The 14,171-nt window shown below is 57.3% G+C and overlaps 1 protein-coding gene across 11 annotated transcripts in view; it reads right to left on the bottom strand.

Moving 5' to 3' along the window:
* Positions 1-14,171, bottom strand: part of MARK2 (microtubule affinity regulating kinase 2) — a 115,183-nt gene that overhangs the window by 11,141 nt on the left and 89,871 nt on the right. For 10 of the 11 annotated variants that reach the window (XM_030570951.1, XM_030570955.1, XM_030570956.1 and 7 more), the window contains exons 4-14: positions 10,239-10,287; positions 9,666-9,731; positions 9,474-9,544; positions 8,968-9,024; positions 8,501-8,737; positions 7,916-8,035; positions 2,995-3,094; positions 2,179-2,291; positions 1,694-1,826; positions 758-933; positions 419-516 (exon numbers count right to left, since the gene is read on the bottom strand). In XM_030570951.1, coding sequence (XP_030426811.1) covers positions 419-516; positions 758-933; positions 1,694-1,826; positions 2,179-2,291; positions 2,995-3,094; positions 7,916-8,035; positions 8,501-8,737; positions 8,968-9,024; positions 9,474-9,544; positions 9,666-9,731; positions 10,239-10,287 — 1,220 coding nt within the window. Of the gene's footprint in view, positions 1-418; positions 517-757; positions 934-1,693; positions 1,827-2,178; positions 2,292-2,994; positions 3,095-7,915; positions 8,036-8,500; positions 8,738-8,967; positions 9,025-9,473; positions 9,545-9,665; positions 9,732-10,238; positions 10,288-12,257; positions 12,340-14,171 lie in introns of those variants that run through there. The other variant, XM_030570962.1, reaches the window with a different exon arrangement.

Raw genomic sequence — 14,171 nt, 5'->3', positions numbered from 1 at the left:
GGGCAACACGGTGTGAGCCAAACCCTGGGATGGGGGCCTGGCATGGACCCCCTTGCCTAATGCCCCTCCCACACTTGCTACATCTGCAAGGGTGGCAGAATGAGCAGCAGTCCCCAGGGAGCAGCAAGTCAGCTCCCTTGGGCACTGGGAGAGCTGCCAGCTTCCGTGTTGCTGTGCCAGGGCCCCTGCTGCCCACGCAGGAAGCCCCCTCCACTCCTCCTCAGCCCTGGAATGCAGTGCGCTCCCTGAAGTGAGGCACCGCACAGAGAAGATCGTGGTGTTGCCGAGCCCCCAGGGCCCGGCGTGGCACAGATGGGAGAGAGACGCCCTGGCAGACTCCCAGCGTAGCACTCCAAGGCTCCCAGGGATGGGATGCCCCCATCTAGCCTCCTACCCGGGACTGACCGGGGATCCCTACCTGTCCTTGCCATTCTGTATGGAGTTCTGGCCCAAGCCGGTCCGCTCCAGCATGGGGGAATTCCGACTCCGGTTGGTGCTGGTGGAGAGGACACTGTTCTGTGAGGGGGGGGACAGACATGGAGTGAACGGGGGCAACTGACACCTGCTGTGCCTCACCTCATCCCAGGCTCATTCTGCACAGGGGGAAACTGAGGCACAGAGGTGAAGTGACTCACTCAACTTCACAGAGCAAGTCTTCAACAGCGCCAGGAATAGAACCCAGGAGTCCCAGCTCCCCCCACACACTAGGCTCCCCCCTCCCCTCCCAGAGCCAGGAACACGATGCAGGAGTCCTGACCGTGGATGGGGTGGGCGTGCTCTTCTTCCTCTCGAGCCCGGTCAGCGGGCTGGCGGGCACTTTGACAGTGCTGCTGGCCTTGCGCCCAGCCTCACGCTCCTCCTCGGGGCGCTTGTTCTCCGCGTTGTTGCTCTGGGTCTTCTTGGAGTATGAAGTGGAGGTGGGGATGGCAGGAACTACAATGACAGTGACAGGCCTGCGGGCTGAGCACGGGCAGCACCAGAAGGACCCCACCCCCTGCTGCTGCTGTCTGGCCAGCCAGGAGCCATGAGTCCCCCATGTCCCCACCACCACCCAGGCTGGCCAGGAACCATCCCAACTCAGTACTGTCCCTCTCTATCCCCTGCCACTACCACCCAGCCAGGGGCCTCAAGCTGGGAACCATCCCCCTCCACTGCTACCAAACCCACTAGGCTCTGGCTCTCCCCCATCATCACAGGTGCCAGGCTGGCTGTCCTGGACACCTCCATGCCAGGAGACTAGAGTAGCTTGGTGTTCCTGCTTGCGAATGGATTCCAGACCCCGAGGGGCAGCCCCTGCTGCTGAAAGGGGGTTGTGCTGTCACACGGCCCTGGGACCATGGCATGAGGGAGGAGGCGAGGGAGAGAGACTGCAGACCTGAGGAGAGTGGCACTCCAAAGGGGAAAACCATTGCCAGCCATGGCAAGAGCAGGGCCCCCTTTCTCTAGCCCTTCCCACTAGCAGAGCTCACAGCATCAGCCGCACTGTTCACCATCAAAAAGGCTGCCCTGGGTCACATTGCTAGTCCACAGCCGAGCTCAGGATAGAACCCAGGAGACTCCCACCCTTCCCCGCTGTAACCACTAGACTCATCCCATAGAGATAACCGCCAGACTAGCCATCAGCTTTGCTGTTTGCGCCGACTCTGAGAAGCTCCAGGGTGGCCAGTGGGGCACTGCCTGGGGGGGCACTTACCCTGGTCGCTGAAGCGCCGTTGCTTGGGGTTGGCCGAGACGCTGCGTTGTACCTTGTGCGAGGGGGAGGGGGCACTACTGTTGGCCAGCTCGGCCGCAGGCCTCGGCTTCAGCGTGATGTTGTCATTGTCCAGCTGGAAGAACGGGAGACAGGCTGGGGTTTCCAGATTGCTCCAGGGAACGGCAGGGAGCTGGGCAAGGCATAGGGAACTGCACCAGCCTTCTCTGCCAAAAGCCTGCCTTGGCAACAGGCAGCCACCACTGGGATGGCCAGTTCCAGGGGCTCAACTCAATTGCTGCCCAGAAAGATAATTGTGGAATCATAAGGGTGTTAGAAAAAGGCCCCTACCAGAGTCCAGGGCTGTGGGTCAAGATTGAAGGGCTGGGTGGAAGGAGGGGAGGAGAGAGCCCAGGGCTGGGATGGCAGGGGAGCAGCTGACAGAGCTGTGTGATCGCTCCTGGAGCCCACCTCCCCATAGCACCCACCTCTGAGTTCTTGTATCCCAGCAGCAGGTAGGTGGCCATGACCTCGTTATACTTCTGCCCTATCAGCGACTCCTGGATCTCCTCCCGCGTGTACCCCATGGAGATCATCAGCTCTGTGGAGAAAAACATGCCATGGTGAGGAGTCCCCCAGGCACAGCCCCACACCCTGCCTGGCACAGGTTGGACACAGGGGGCACCCGCTGCTGAGGGCAGTGGGAAGAGGGGAGCCCTGGTGCCGAGGTAGCCCACAGCCCTAGTCCAGCTGTGCACTGCACTGGGTGACTGACGGTGTAGATCCCCACTAAGGTGCCCCATCTGGGAGGCGTGCCTGGGTGATGGGCAGCTGGGGAGGTGTTTGGCCTGGCTTGTTCTAGCTCCCAGCTGGGACTGGGTAGCTCAGTACTTCCCAGGACAAGGCTCAAAGCACCTGCTGGCACCAACTGCCCCTTAGCAGCAGGTACTGGGAGGTGACGACACTGAGCAGGGGTCAAACAGGCACAGTAGTCGGATCCAGAGCTAGTACTGAACCCAGGCATCCTGGCTCTCAGCCCCCACTCCCCTCCCAGAGCTGGGAACTGAACACAGGCATCCCAATTCTCAGCTCCCTCTAGTCATGAGCTCCACTGCCTCTCCAGCAGAGCTCCTTGCACCCCTCCGTTATCCCCCGCCTCACTGCGGAGGGTGAGCCTGGTACACAGGGCAGCGGTGGGGAGCATTGAGGCCTAGGCACAGGCAGCACTGCTGGCTTGTCTGCTCTCTCCACAGCCAGTTTGGGGGGCCCAAGCTGCCATGCCCCCAGGCGCTCCGGTGCCGTACCTGTCCGCCGTGGGTCCTTGTAGTCAGGGACGGGCTCCATGTAGGGCTTCAGCTCGTCGTCCTCATGCCCCACATTCATCCAGCGGTCTTTCATGATTTGCTGCAGTGGAGAGGGGGAGTCAGCAGAGGGATGGGCAGAGGACACCCAGGGATGCAACATTCACCTTGACCCCCATCGTGCAGCCATTGAAGGAACCTGCCTCCCCCCAAGTGCATCAGGCACCTCATGGGCCCAGCACTGAGAGGTATTTGGGTCTTCCTCAGGAGCATCAAGGTACAGGCCACTGCTGGAGAGAGGAGCCTAGGCCAGAGGGGCCAATGGGTCTGATTAGGGGGTGGGGAAAAGACGGTTACTCACCTTTGTAACTGTTGTTCTTTGAGATGTGTTGCTCATATCCATTCCAGGTAGGTGTACGTGCCGCACGTGCACGTCTGCCGGAAACTTTTTACCCTAGCAACTCCAGTGGGCCGGCAGGTCACCCCCTAGAGTGGCGCCACTATGGCACTAGATATATACCCCTGCCGGCCCGCCCGCTCCTCAGTTCCTTCTTGCCGGCTACTCTGACAGTGGGGAAGGAGGGCGGGTGTGGAATGGATATGAGCAACACATCTCGAAGAACAACAGTTACAAAGGTGAGTAACTGTCTTTTCTTCTTCGAGTGATTGCTCATATCCATTCCAGGTAGGTGATTCCCAAGCCTTACCTAGGCGGTGGGGTCGGAGTGAGAAGTCGCAGCCTGGAGCACTGCAGAACCAAAGGCCGCATCATCTCTGGACTGCTGGACCAGGGCGTAATGGGAAGCGAATGTATGGACCGATGACCAGGTCGCCGCCCTACAGATCTCTTGGATCGGGACGTGGGCGAGGAAAGCCAGCGATGACGCCTGTGCTCTGGTGGAGTGAGCAGTCACACGGCCCGTCGGAACCTGGGCCAGGTCGTAGCAGGTCCTGATGCAGGAAGTAACCCATGAAGATAACCTTTGGGAGGAAATCAGTAGCCCCTTAACCCGGTCCGCTACTGCCACAAATAACTGGGGGGACTTGCGGAAGAGTTTGGTCCTGTCCACATAAAATGCTAGTGCTCAACGGACATCTAGCGAGTGGAGCTGCTGCTCCCTGCGGGACGAATGGGGCTTGGGAAAGAAGACTGGGAGGAAAATCTCTTGGTTCACATGGAAAGCTGAGACCACCTTGGGAAGAAAGGCAGGGTGAGGCCTCAGCTGTACCTTGTCTTTATGGAAGACGGTATACGGTGGGTCCACCGTGAGGGCCCTCAGCTCTGACACTCGTCTAGCTGAGGTAATGGCCACAAGGAAGGCGGTCTTCCATGAGAGGTAGAGCAGGGAGCAAGTAGCTAATGGCTTGAATGGAGGGGCCATGAGCCGAGTCAGGACCAGGTTGAGGTCCCATGAAGGGGCTGGAGGGCGAATTTGTGGATAGAGCCGCTCCAGCCCCTTCAGGAATCGCGCCACCATAGGGTGAGAGAAGACCGAATAGCCGTCCACTCCAGGATGAAACGCAGAGATGGCGGCTAGGTGGACTCGGAGAAACGACAGTGCCAGACCCTGGGTCTTAAGGGACCAGATATAGTCTAACAGAGTGGTGACGGGAGTCTCCGTAGGACGAAGAGCTTTCTCTGAACACCAGCAGGAGAAACGCTTCCACTTAGCTGTGTAAGTCGCTCTGGTGGAAGGCTTCCTGCTGCCCATGAGAACCTCATGAACTGGGGTGGAACATCGCAACTCAGAGTCTGTCAACCACGCAGGAGCCATGCCGTCAGGTGAAGAGACAGAAGGTCCGGTGACAGAGCCTGCCGTGGTCCTGAGTGATCAGGTCCCGATGAAGGGGCAAGGTAACTGGGTTGGCTACTGAGAGGTCCAGCAACACGGGATACCAGTGCTGTCTGGCCCATGCTGGAGCTATGAGAATCACCCGGGCTCTGTCTCTGCGCACCTTGATGAGAACTCTGTGAATCAGCGGGATGGGCGGGAAAGCATAACACAGGCGGGCTGTCCATGGGATCAGGAATGCATCCGCTAGAGACCCTGGCTCCCGACCCTGGAAGGGGCAGAATGTTCGACACTTCCTGTTCACCCTGGACGCGAAGAGGTCCATCCGGGGACGACCCCACCTTTGGAAGAGTGAGAGGGCGACGTCCGGACGGAGGGACCACTCGTGCGAATGGAAGGATCTGCTCAGCCGATCCGCTAGGGTGTTCCACACTCCCAGGAGATAGGAGGCTGAAAGGTGAATCGAATGGGCTATGCAAAAGTCCCAGAGACGTATTGCCTCGAGACAGAGTGGAGAGGACCTGGTGCCGCCCTGCTTGTTGATGTAAAACATGGTCGTGTTGTCGGTGAAGACCGCGACACAACGACCTTGAAGGAGATGGACAAACGCTTGACAAGCAAGGCGGACCGCCCTCAACTCCCGTACGTTGATATGGAGGTTGATCTCTTGTGGCGTCCACAAGCCCTGGGTTCTCTGGGTGCCGCAGTGAGCCCCCCATCCCAGATCGGAGGCGTCCGTGGTCAGGGATGCCGAAGGTCGGGGCGGATGAAACGGGAGCCCCGCACAGACTACCGATTGGTCCAGCCACCATCGAAGAGAGTCCAGCACCTTCTGAGGGACGATGACGACCGTGTCCAACGACTGTCTGGCCGGCCGATACTGCGCAATGAGCCATGATTGAAGAGGTCTCATGCGGAGTCGAGCATATGCTGTTACAAACGGGCAGGCTGCCATGTGGCCTAGGAGGGCCAGGCATGTTCGCACGTTCGTAGAGAGGTCATCGGGGCCGCCCACAAACGTAGAACGATGTCCGACAAGGACTGGAACCTGGGCAAGGGTAACAAGGCCCTGGCCAGGGTAGATTCTAGAACGGCCCCGATAAACTCTATCCGCTGCGTGGGAAGTAGAGTAGACTTGTCCACATTGATTACGAGGCCCAAGGTCGCAAAGAGGGTGCTGATCCTGTCGACATGGTCGCAGACCTGTAGCTCCGACGTGCCTCGGATCAGCCAGTCGTCCAAATAGGGGAAGACGTAGATGCGGCAACGTCGAAGATGTGTGACGACGACTGCCAAGCATTTTGTAAAGACTCTCAGGGCCGTAGAGAGGCCAAACGGAAGGACCGCAAATTGGTAATGTTGGCGGTCGGCCACGAAGCAGAGGAAACCCCTGTGTTGGGGGGCAATCGAGATATGAAAGTAGGCGTCCTGCATATCGAGGGCGGCGTACCAGTCTCCAGGATCCAGGGAAGGGATGATGGTTCCAAGGGATACCATGCGGAACTTCAACTTCACGATATACTTGTTGAGTTCCCGCAGGTCGAGAATGGGCCTGAGGCCACCCTTGGATTTGGGGATTAGAAAGTAACGGGAATAAAACCCCTTGCCCTTCTCGTCGTCCGGAACCGCCTCTATGGCTCCCTTGGCAAGGAGAGCGTGCACCTCCTGACGGAGGAATTGCTCGTGAGAGGGGTCCCTGAAGAGGGATGGGGAAGGTGGGTGGGAGGGTGGGGGCGAAAAAAACTGCAGGCGATAGCCAGCCTGCACCGTACGCAAGACCCAACAGTCCGACGTTATTTGGGTCCACGCTGGGAGGAAAAAGGAAAGGCGGTTGGAAAACTGCAGGGAAGGATCCGGAGGGGAAACTGGTACTGCGCCCCCGGGTGTACCTTCAAAACGAAGGCTTAGGTCCTGGAGGGGCCTTGGTGGAGCCTTGGTTCTGCCCCGTTTGCCCTTCTAACTAACTACTAGACTAAAGGACTATCTACAATCAAACAACGAAGACGAACAGGAGAGCTAGGGACGTGGAGGTCAGCAAGCCGCACTCCACAGTTCCAGCAACCGACACGGCGGTAAGAAGGAACTGAGGAGCGGGCGGGCCGGCAGGGGTATATATCTAGTGCCATAGTGGCGCCACTCTAGGGGGTGACCTGCCGGCCCACTGGAGTTGCTAGGGTAAAAAGTTTCCGGCAGACGTGCACGCGCCGCGCGTGCACCTACCTGGAATGGATATGAGCAATCACTTGAAGAAGAAGGGAGGGATACTGGACTGCATGGGCCCATGGGTCTGACTCAGAGTGGCAGGGACTGGGGGGATGCCAGGCTGGCTGGGGCCCATGGGTCTGATCCACGGTGGGGAGGGTGGGCAGATATATTCAACTGGCTGGGCCCATGGGGAAGGAGAGGGAGTAGGGTGACCAGATGCCCCGATTATATAGGGACAGTCCCAATTTTTCTTATTTGGCTCCTATTACCCCCTACCTCCTGTCCTGATTTTTCACATTTGCTATCTGGTCACCCTAAAAGGGAGGGATACACTGAGCTGGCTGGGCCCCATGGGCCTGACCCAGAGTGGCAGGGACTGGTCCCATTGGCCTGCTGACAGAGGTGAATGCTGGGTTGGCTGGGCCCATTGGTTTGACTTGGGGGCAGCTGCTCTTGCAGAGGGGATGAGCATTGAGGGAGGCAAGCTCACTCCTAGGCCATGTCTGAGCATTGCCCACATCCCATTCTGCCTCAGTGGGCTGCCTGGAGCCCTCCCCGGAACGACAGAGGCTCCCCTTGGAGCCACCAGGGCAGTAGCTCCCAAGTGCAGCCTTCGGAGGGGCCTTCGCCCCTGTGTTAGCTCCAGGCTGGGGAAGGGGCACTGCAGAGAGATCAGTGTCCTGTTCCAGAAGGGGATGGGGTGGGTCTGGCAGCACGAACTCCCTCCTTGTACCAGTCCCTCCCACCATCTCCACAGACTGCTCCTCACTGAGGGGGCCACAACAGCTCTCAGCTCCGGTACCAAGCCAGACCCCCTGGGCCTGCGCCTAGTCTGGGAACACTCCCACTAGCACCATGGGAACAGCCAGCTGTAGCACAGGAGACTGCTGGGATGTGCTGGCAGGACCCCCCTGCCCTCCAATCACCTCTAAAGTGCCTCTCTTGCTAGGGTTGAGAATGAGGAATTTTTTCAGCAGGTTCTCACAGTCCGTGGACATGTAGAAGGGGATCCGGTACTTGCCCCGCAAGACCCGCTCCCGCAGTTCCTGAGGGGAAAGGAAGGGTCAGCAGGAGAGCCCAGAGGATGGGTGCAAGGAGACATGTGAGCACACACAGATTATGTCCCCACACACAAACCCCAACTCTGTTATGCAAGGAGAGGTGCGGGATGTGATTATCCTCATTAGGCAGATGGGGGGAAAAACCCAACAACTTACCAGGGTCAGACAAGTCAGTGAACCAAGAACAGAATCCAGGACTCCTAGTTACAAGCCCCCTGCTCCAACCACCAGACACTTAGCCCCTACCAGAACAGAATCCAGGAATCCCAGCCCCCTGCTCTACCCACTCCCTTGGTAGATCTAGGAACAGAACCCTACTCGGGGTGTGCACGGTGGGTATGCAGGCTCCCAGCATGCCCAGTGCCCCCTCGGTGCACGTCAGGGGGAAAGGTGCTGGGGCTGAATGGGGGAACCGCTGGTGGCAGCGGTGGGGGTGCCGTACCCACTCACCTTGAGGTTCTGCCCATCAAAGGGCAACGAGCCGCTGACCAGGGTGTACAGGATGACACCCAGGCTCCAAACGTCCACCTCGGGGCCGTCGTACTTTTTGCCCTGGAAGAGCTCGGGCGCAGCATAGGGAGGGCTCCCACAGAATGTGTCCAACTTGTTCCCGAACGTGAACTCGTTGCTGAAGCCAAAGTCGGCGATTTTAATGTTCATGTCGGCATCGAGCAGCAGATTCTCGGCCTGCAGGGTACGAGCAACATGGCAGGGGGGGTCACTGCTGCCTGGGCATCCCTCACAGGGTAGGGAGAGAGGACAGCCAATGGGGCTGTGCGCTGGGATGGAAAGGCATTGGCAAAACTGAATGCGAGTCCTATGCCAGTTGAGGGGAAGGGATCAGCACCTTGCGGAGCAGGGAGCAGATCTCAACAGGGGCTCTGGCAGTACCACGCCCTGCTGAGTCTCTCTCTTACCTTCAAGTCTCTATGTACAATGAATTTCTGGTGACAGTACTGCACAGCAGACACTATCTGGAAGGGAAGAAAAGATCAAGATGCAGGGAGGTCTTCACGACATTGCTGCCCGTGCGGGGAAAGGGATGCAATCACGCTTCACAATCCACCTATATCCCCCTCAGCCTCACTGTACGGCACAAAAGACAGCTGAGCCCAGCTCCCCCACCTCAGGTGTCCACATGGTGCCCACCCTCATGGTATCTGAGCACCCTGGCACCACTGCAGACAGAGAGGGGAGTGCCCTCTACACAGCCGCCAACATTTCCTGCTGCATCCCAGGGCTTCACAAGGCTAAACCTGCCTTTGGTCGGACACTCCCCCTGCAGCCCTGGGCTTAGCTGGGGATGGCGGGGTCACTGTCTCAGGTGGCCTTTAGCTCAGAGGCTGGTGTGCTTATGCCCACACAATGCCCAGCACCCCTGCACCAGGGGTCAGGGCCCCGTGTCACCGGGAGCAGAACTAACCTGTCGAAATTTTGCCCTGGCTTCTTTCTCTTTCATTCTTCCATGGGCTACTAAGTAGTCGAACACCTCACCTGCAGAAAGTGACAGACATTACACGGAGAAGGGTGCGGGCCTGAGACCCCCAGAAACTTTTGCTCTGGTTGAGGGCAGGAGGGTGTTATGGGTGCCCCCCCTAGCCCGGTGGGCACCTACCCCCGCTGGCGTACTCCATGACGAGGTAAAGCGTCTTCTCCGTCTCTATGACTTCAAATAATTTAACTGCAAGACACAAAACAGGGGGAAGTGGGTGTCCTGCGTAACTCCGGGCTCTTGAGCCCTTCCAGTGCTGGCCCGAGCCAGGGGTTGTGGCACGCCGGCTGCATCACTGGGCTGATGTTCCCCCTATTGGTGATGGTAGGAGGCTCTCGGGGCCAAACCTGGTGCAGGCACCAACCCACTCACATTAACTGGAGTTGTGCCCACTTGGGCATTCAGTGCTGGCATTAGCTGTTGTGCCCAGATCAGCGCTGGGAGCTCTCCAGGTGCCCGCGAACTGCAGCCCAGAACTGCCACAACTGCAAAGATCATGAAATCCAGCTCACCAAGGTTTGGGCATGTGGCTGTCCAGCCCTGAGGGTAGCAGCTGTTTGGGGCATTTCACCCTCACCAGCTAGAGCCTGCCTTCCCCATTGGGATGGGTGGGAACTTGCCCCTGGGCGTTCCAGTCCACTCCTCTCACAGGACGAGCAAGTGTGGGACTGGGACAAGCTGTGTGCACAGTCTCACCTATGTTGGGATGATTCAAAACCTTCATTATTCGCACTTCCCGGAAGAGCTGGAATAAAGCAGAGATGAGAGCACGCAGCTGGGGTTAAACAGCAAAGGGGGCCCAACAGTACGAGGCCAGCACATCCCAAAGGCCCAGACCCCTACTCCAGGGGTCACTGCACAGAGCGAGGACCCTCGCGATCAGGCTGGAGTGGGGTGGCCAGCCCAAATAGCCACACCTCCCCCCCCCCCATAGGCCCATCTGCCTGTCAATAGCTGAGGATCTCACAGCACTGTCATAGGGGGCAAAACTGAATTGCCCAAGGCCACAAAGGCAGAGTGGGGTCTGGAACCCAGGAGTCCTGCCTCCCTTCCCCAGTCCCAGGTTTCAGCTCCTAGAGGAGGCTGCTGCGCTGCAGAAGGGTCTGAAAGCTACCTTGGAAACGGGAAGCAGAGGGACAATGCCCCCTAACAGGGCTGCTGAGCGGCTTAGCGTGTTTGGACAATACAGCAATTCTGTTAAGTGGGAGTGCGTTAACCCTCCCCTGGGGTTAGGTCAGAATCCACACCTCCCCCCCCAAGATTACAGATCTTGTTACTGTAATCCATTAATTAACAAAGCAATCCGCTTGTGTGTAACCAGCTGGGGTAATCGGGCACCAAGACTGAGCCTCCTGCCACCTTGGCTGGGCTACGTGGACTCCCCCACAACAGGAGAGACACCAGAGCACCTCACACAATTATGCTAATCACCCCTGGCTCTTCTATAGTGCTGCCCAGCCGCAGAGCTCAAAGCGCTTTACAAAGACCGTTGGTATCACTATCCCTATTTTACATATGTGGAAACTGAGGCACAGAGGTCACAACAGAGCTGTGTGTCATGGTATAATTCCCCACTCTGAACCTTAGCGTCCAAAAGATGGGGTACCAGCATGAATTCCTCTAAGCTCAGTTACCAGCTTAGTACTTGTAGCGCTGCCACCAACCAGGAATTCCAGTGCCTGGTACACTCTGGTCCCCCCCCAAAACCTTGCCCGGGGACCCCCAAGACCCAGTCCCTCTGGATCTTAACACAAGGAAAGTAAACCCTTTCCCTCACCGTTGCCTCTCCCAGGCTTCCCCTCCCTGGGTTACCCTGGAAGATCACTGTGATTCAAACTCCTTGAAACTTGAAACAGAGAGGAAAATCCACCTTCCCTCCTCCTCCTCCTCCCAGACTCTCCCTGAGAGAGAAAGGAATCCTAACACAGAGAAAATTACCTCTCTCTCCCCCTTCCCTCCTTTCTCCCCACCAATTCCCTGGTGGATCCAGACCCAGTTCCCTGGGGTCTCGCCAGAATAAAAAAACAATCAGGTTCTTAAACAAGAAAAGCTTTTAATTAAAGAAAAAACAGTAAAAATTATCTTTGTAAATTTAAGGTGGACTATGTTACAGAGTCTTTCAGCTATAGACACTGGGAACACCCTCCCAGCCTAAGTATACAAGTACAAATTAAAATCCTTTCAGCAAAATACAAATTTGAACTCCTTCCAGCCAAATACACATTTGCAAATAAAGAAAACAAACATAAGCCTAACTCGCCTTATCTACCTAGTACTCACTATTCTGGACATATAAGAGACTGTATCAAAGAGATTGGAGAGAAACCTGGTTGCACGTCTGGTCCCTCTGAGCCCCCAGAGTGAACAACAACCAAACACTAACAGCACACACAAAAACTTCCCTCCCTCAAGATTTGAAAGTATCCTGTCCGCTGATTGGTCCTCTGGTCAGGTGACAGCCAGGCTCACTGATTTTGTTAACCCTTTACAGGCAAAAGAGATACGAAGTACTTCTGTTCTATTAACTCTTACTTATCTGTTTATGACAAGCTGGGACTAGAACACAGAAGTTTAGTTGTAGGTTAGCGCTGTAGCCACTAGGCCACCCTGTCTCAAAGTTAGTGTGACACAGGAGGGTCTCAGCTGCTTAATTCAGAGGGGCAGGGTTCACATTACTTCCTGTCATGCAGAGCAGAGGTACACTAACTCTCTCACCTTCAGGCAGCTGGTCGTGGGCAGGTGTCTGCAATGTGTCTCCCCCACCATAAAAGATAAAGAGAGAACCCAGCACAAGCAATTAACCACCAGGAGATTGAGCTTGGACTGGAAATGGAGTCGTCTCAAGGGATGCCACCTCATCCAGCACCTTCTGCCACAGAGGAGCCCAGAGCTGCCCCAGTGCAATGCTGATGAAATGCAGCCATGGTGTGGAGTGAGTCAGCTGCCAGCACAGGATTTTGGGCCTGATCTCTCTTGTGATGGGAAGCGCGGTGCAGAGTAGACAGGGCCTTTGTGGGTGATGCCCCTGCATGTCAGCTTTGGCTCTCTGAAGCATCTGGCTCTGTGGGTGAGCAACAGGTCACAATGAGCTGCTGCTCTGTGTACCATCAAGCGCTCCAAGGGAAAGTGGCTGGGCAGTGCTCTGGGGGCTGAGAGTGGGAGCAGGTGTGGGTTTGAGAGGTTGGCTCCTCTGTAACCGGTCTTGAGCCAGGGCACTGCGGCTTTTTGCAGAGGGTGGGGTGTGGCTTGAGGAGCTGTGTTTGTCTGGGAACCCCATGGCAGATATCCCTTGGAGAGATGGGGCTGGAGTTGCCCCCTTGCCTTGCACAACCCACAGGGGAAGCACTGCCATGCTGGCATCTGCCTGAGTCCTGACCAAGGTAGGTGGGGCCACAGACGATGCACTGGGATGGGCCCAAAGCTGAGGCCAGGCCACAAGGCCCCCCGGGGTCTGGGATTTGCCTGGATCTCTTGTCAGGCTTCGGAGGGGGCCATGCCTTAGATGCTGCCAGCCTATGGGGTATGCTTGGGCTGAGTGCCCAGCCTAGCAGGAGAGCAGGAGTGGTTGGGTTGTGGGGCTGTCTCTGCCCTTCCACACACAGCTTCCTCCACTCCCCTTCTCCACTTAGCTATCCTCCCACCAGTTCTGCCCAGGGGCTGAGCCCTTGTCCACACATGGGCCCCAGTGCTGTTCTCCCAGCTCTCTCTCGGGTAACGATGCCAAATGTCTGACTAACACTTGCCTTGTTACCAAGGCAACGAGCCACAGATAACCCAGAGCTTTCTCCTCTGTTCCTTCTCTTCATGTCTTGGCTTGCAGGGACGCCCACTCGGCATCTTCCATGCCCCTGCTCACTCAGCCTCCCTGTGTGTGGGGAAGTAAGGGGGAAGCTTTTCCTTTCCAGGAGGATCTGAGAGTTGGGCTAATTTGAGGTCAGTCTCTGGATTCTCAGGCCTTTGCTCAACTTTCTGCGTGACACAGCTGGGTGGACATGGTCCACTTGCAGGCCATGGAAAAGCAGGCACCCTCGCCCCTTCCTCAGGGGGCCTGCTGCCAGCTACAAACCCTCCTGAACAGGGGAACTGCCTCCCAGCACGTGGCCCCACATAGGGCAGGAAAACACAGCGCTGGTGCCTCTGACATCGGCAAAGAGAGCCCAGGGCGGGGCTCCAGGCACATTGGCCGTGGTGTCGTGAGAGCTGCTGCAGGGACTGTTCTCTGGCCACTGGAGCAGTCAGGGTGCCTGTGATCAGCTTCATGCTCTGGAAAAGTAGTGGAAGCTAAAGGAGAGAGCAGGGGACTAATGAATTTTGTGTCTGTACCTCAGTATCCCCACGGGGGCGGGGAGGGGGGAGATACCTTCCTGCAAGGGAAGAACCCCAAGGCTTTTGGGATGCCATGCTGAGTGCTATCCTGCTCCTGGGCACAAGCCTGGCAGCATTTACCCAGGTCCTGCTGCAGTGGGCAAGTGCTTTGGGGCCTGGGCACAAAGTGAGGCCTCATCCCAGGCCCTGTTTTCTGCATCACAGTTCTCCTTTGGTGACTGGCGGGAACATGACAGTGATTTCCAGGAGAACCCTCCCTCTCGCAGCTGGCAGCACAGACGCATCCCACCCCCTTCCCCGTGT

The sequence above is a fragment of the Gopherus evgoodei genome, chromosome 7 (assembly GCF_007399415.2).
Source record: "Gopherus evgoodei ecotype Sinaloan lineage chromosome 7, rGopEvg1_v1.p, whole genome shotgun sequence".
Classification (NCBI taxonomy): domain Eukaryota; kingdom Metazoa; phylum Chordata; order Testudines; family Testudinidae; genus Gopherus; species Gopherus evgoodei.
The sequence above is the reverse complement of the archived record's forward strand: the minus strand, read 5'-3'. Positions and strand labels throughout refer to the sequence as shown.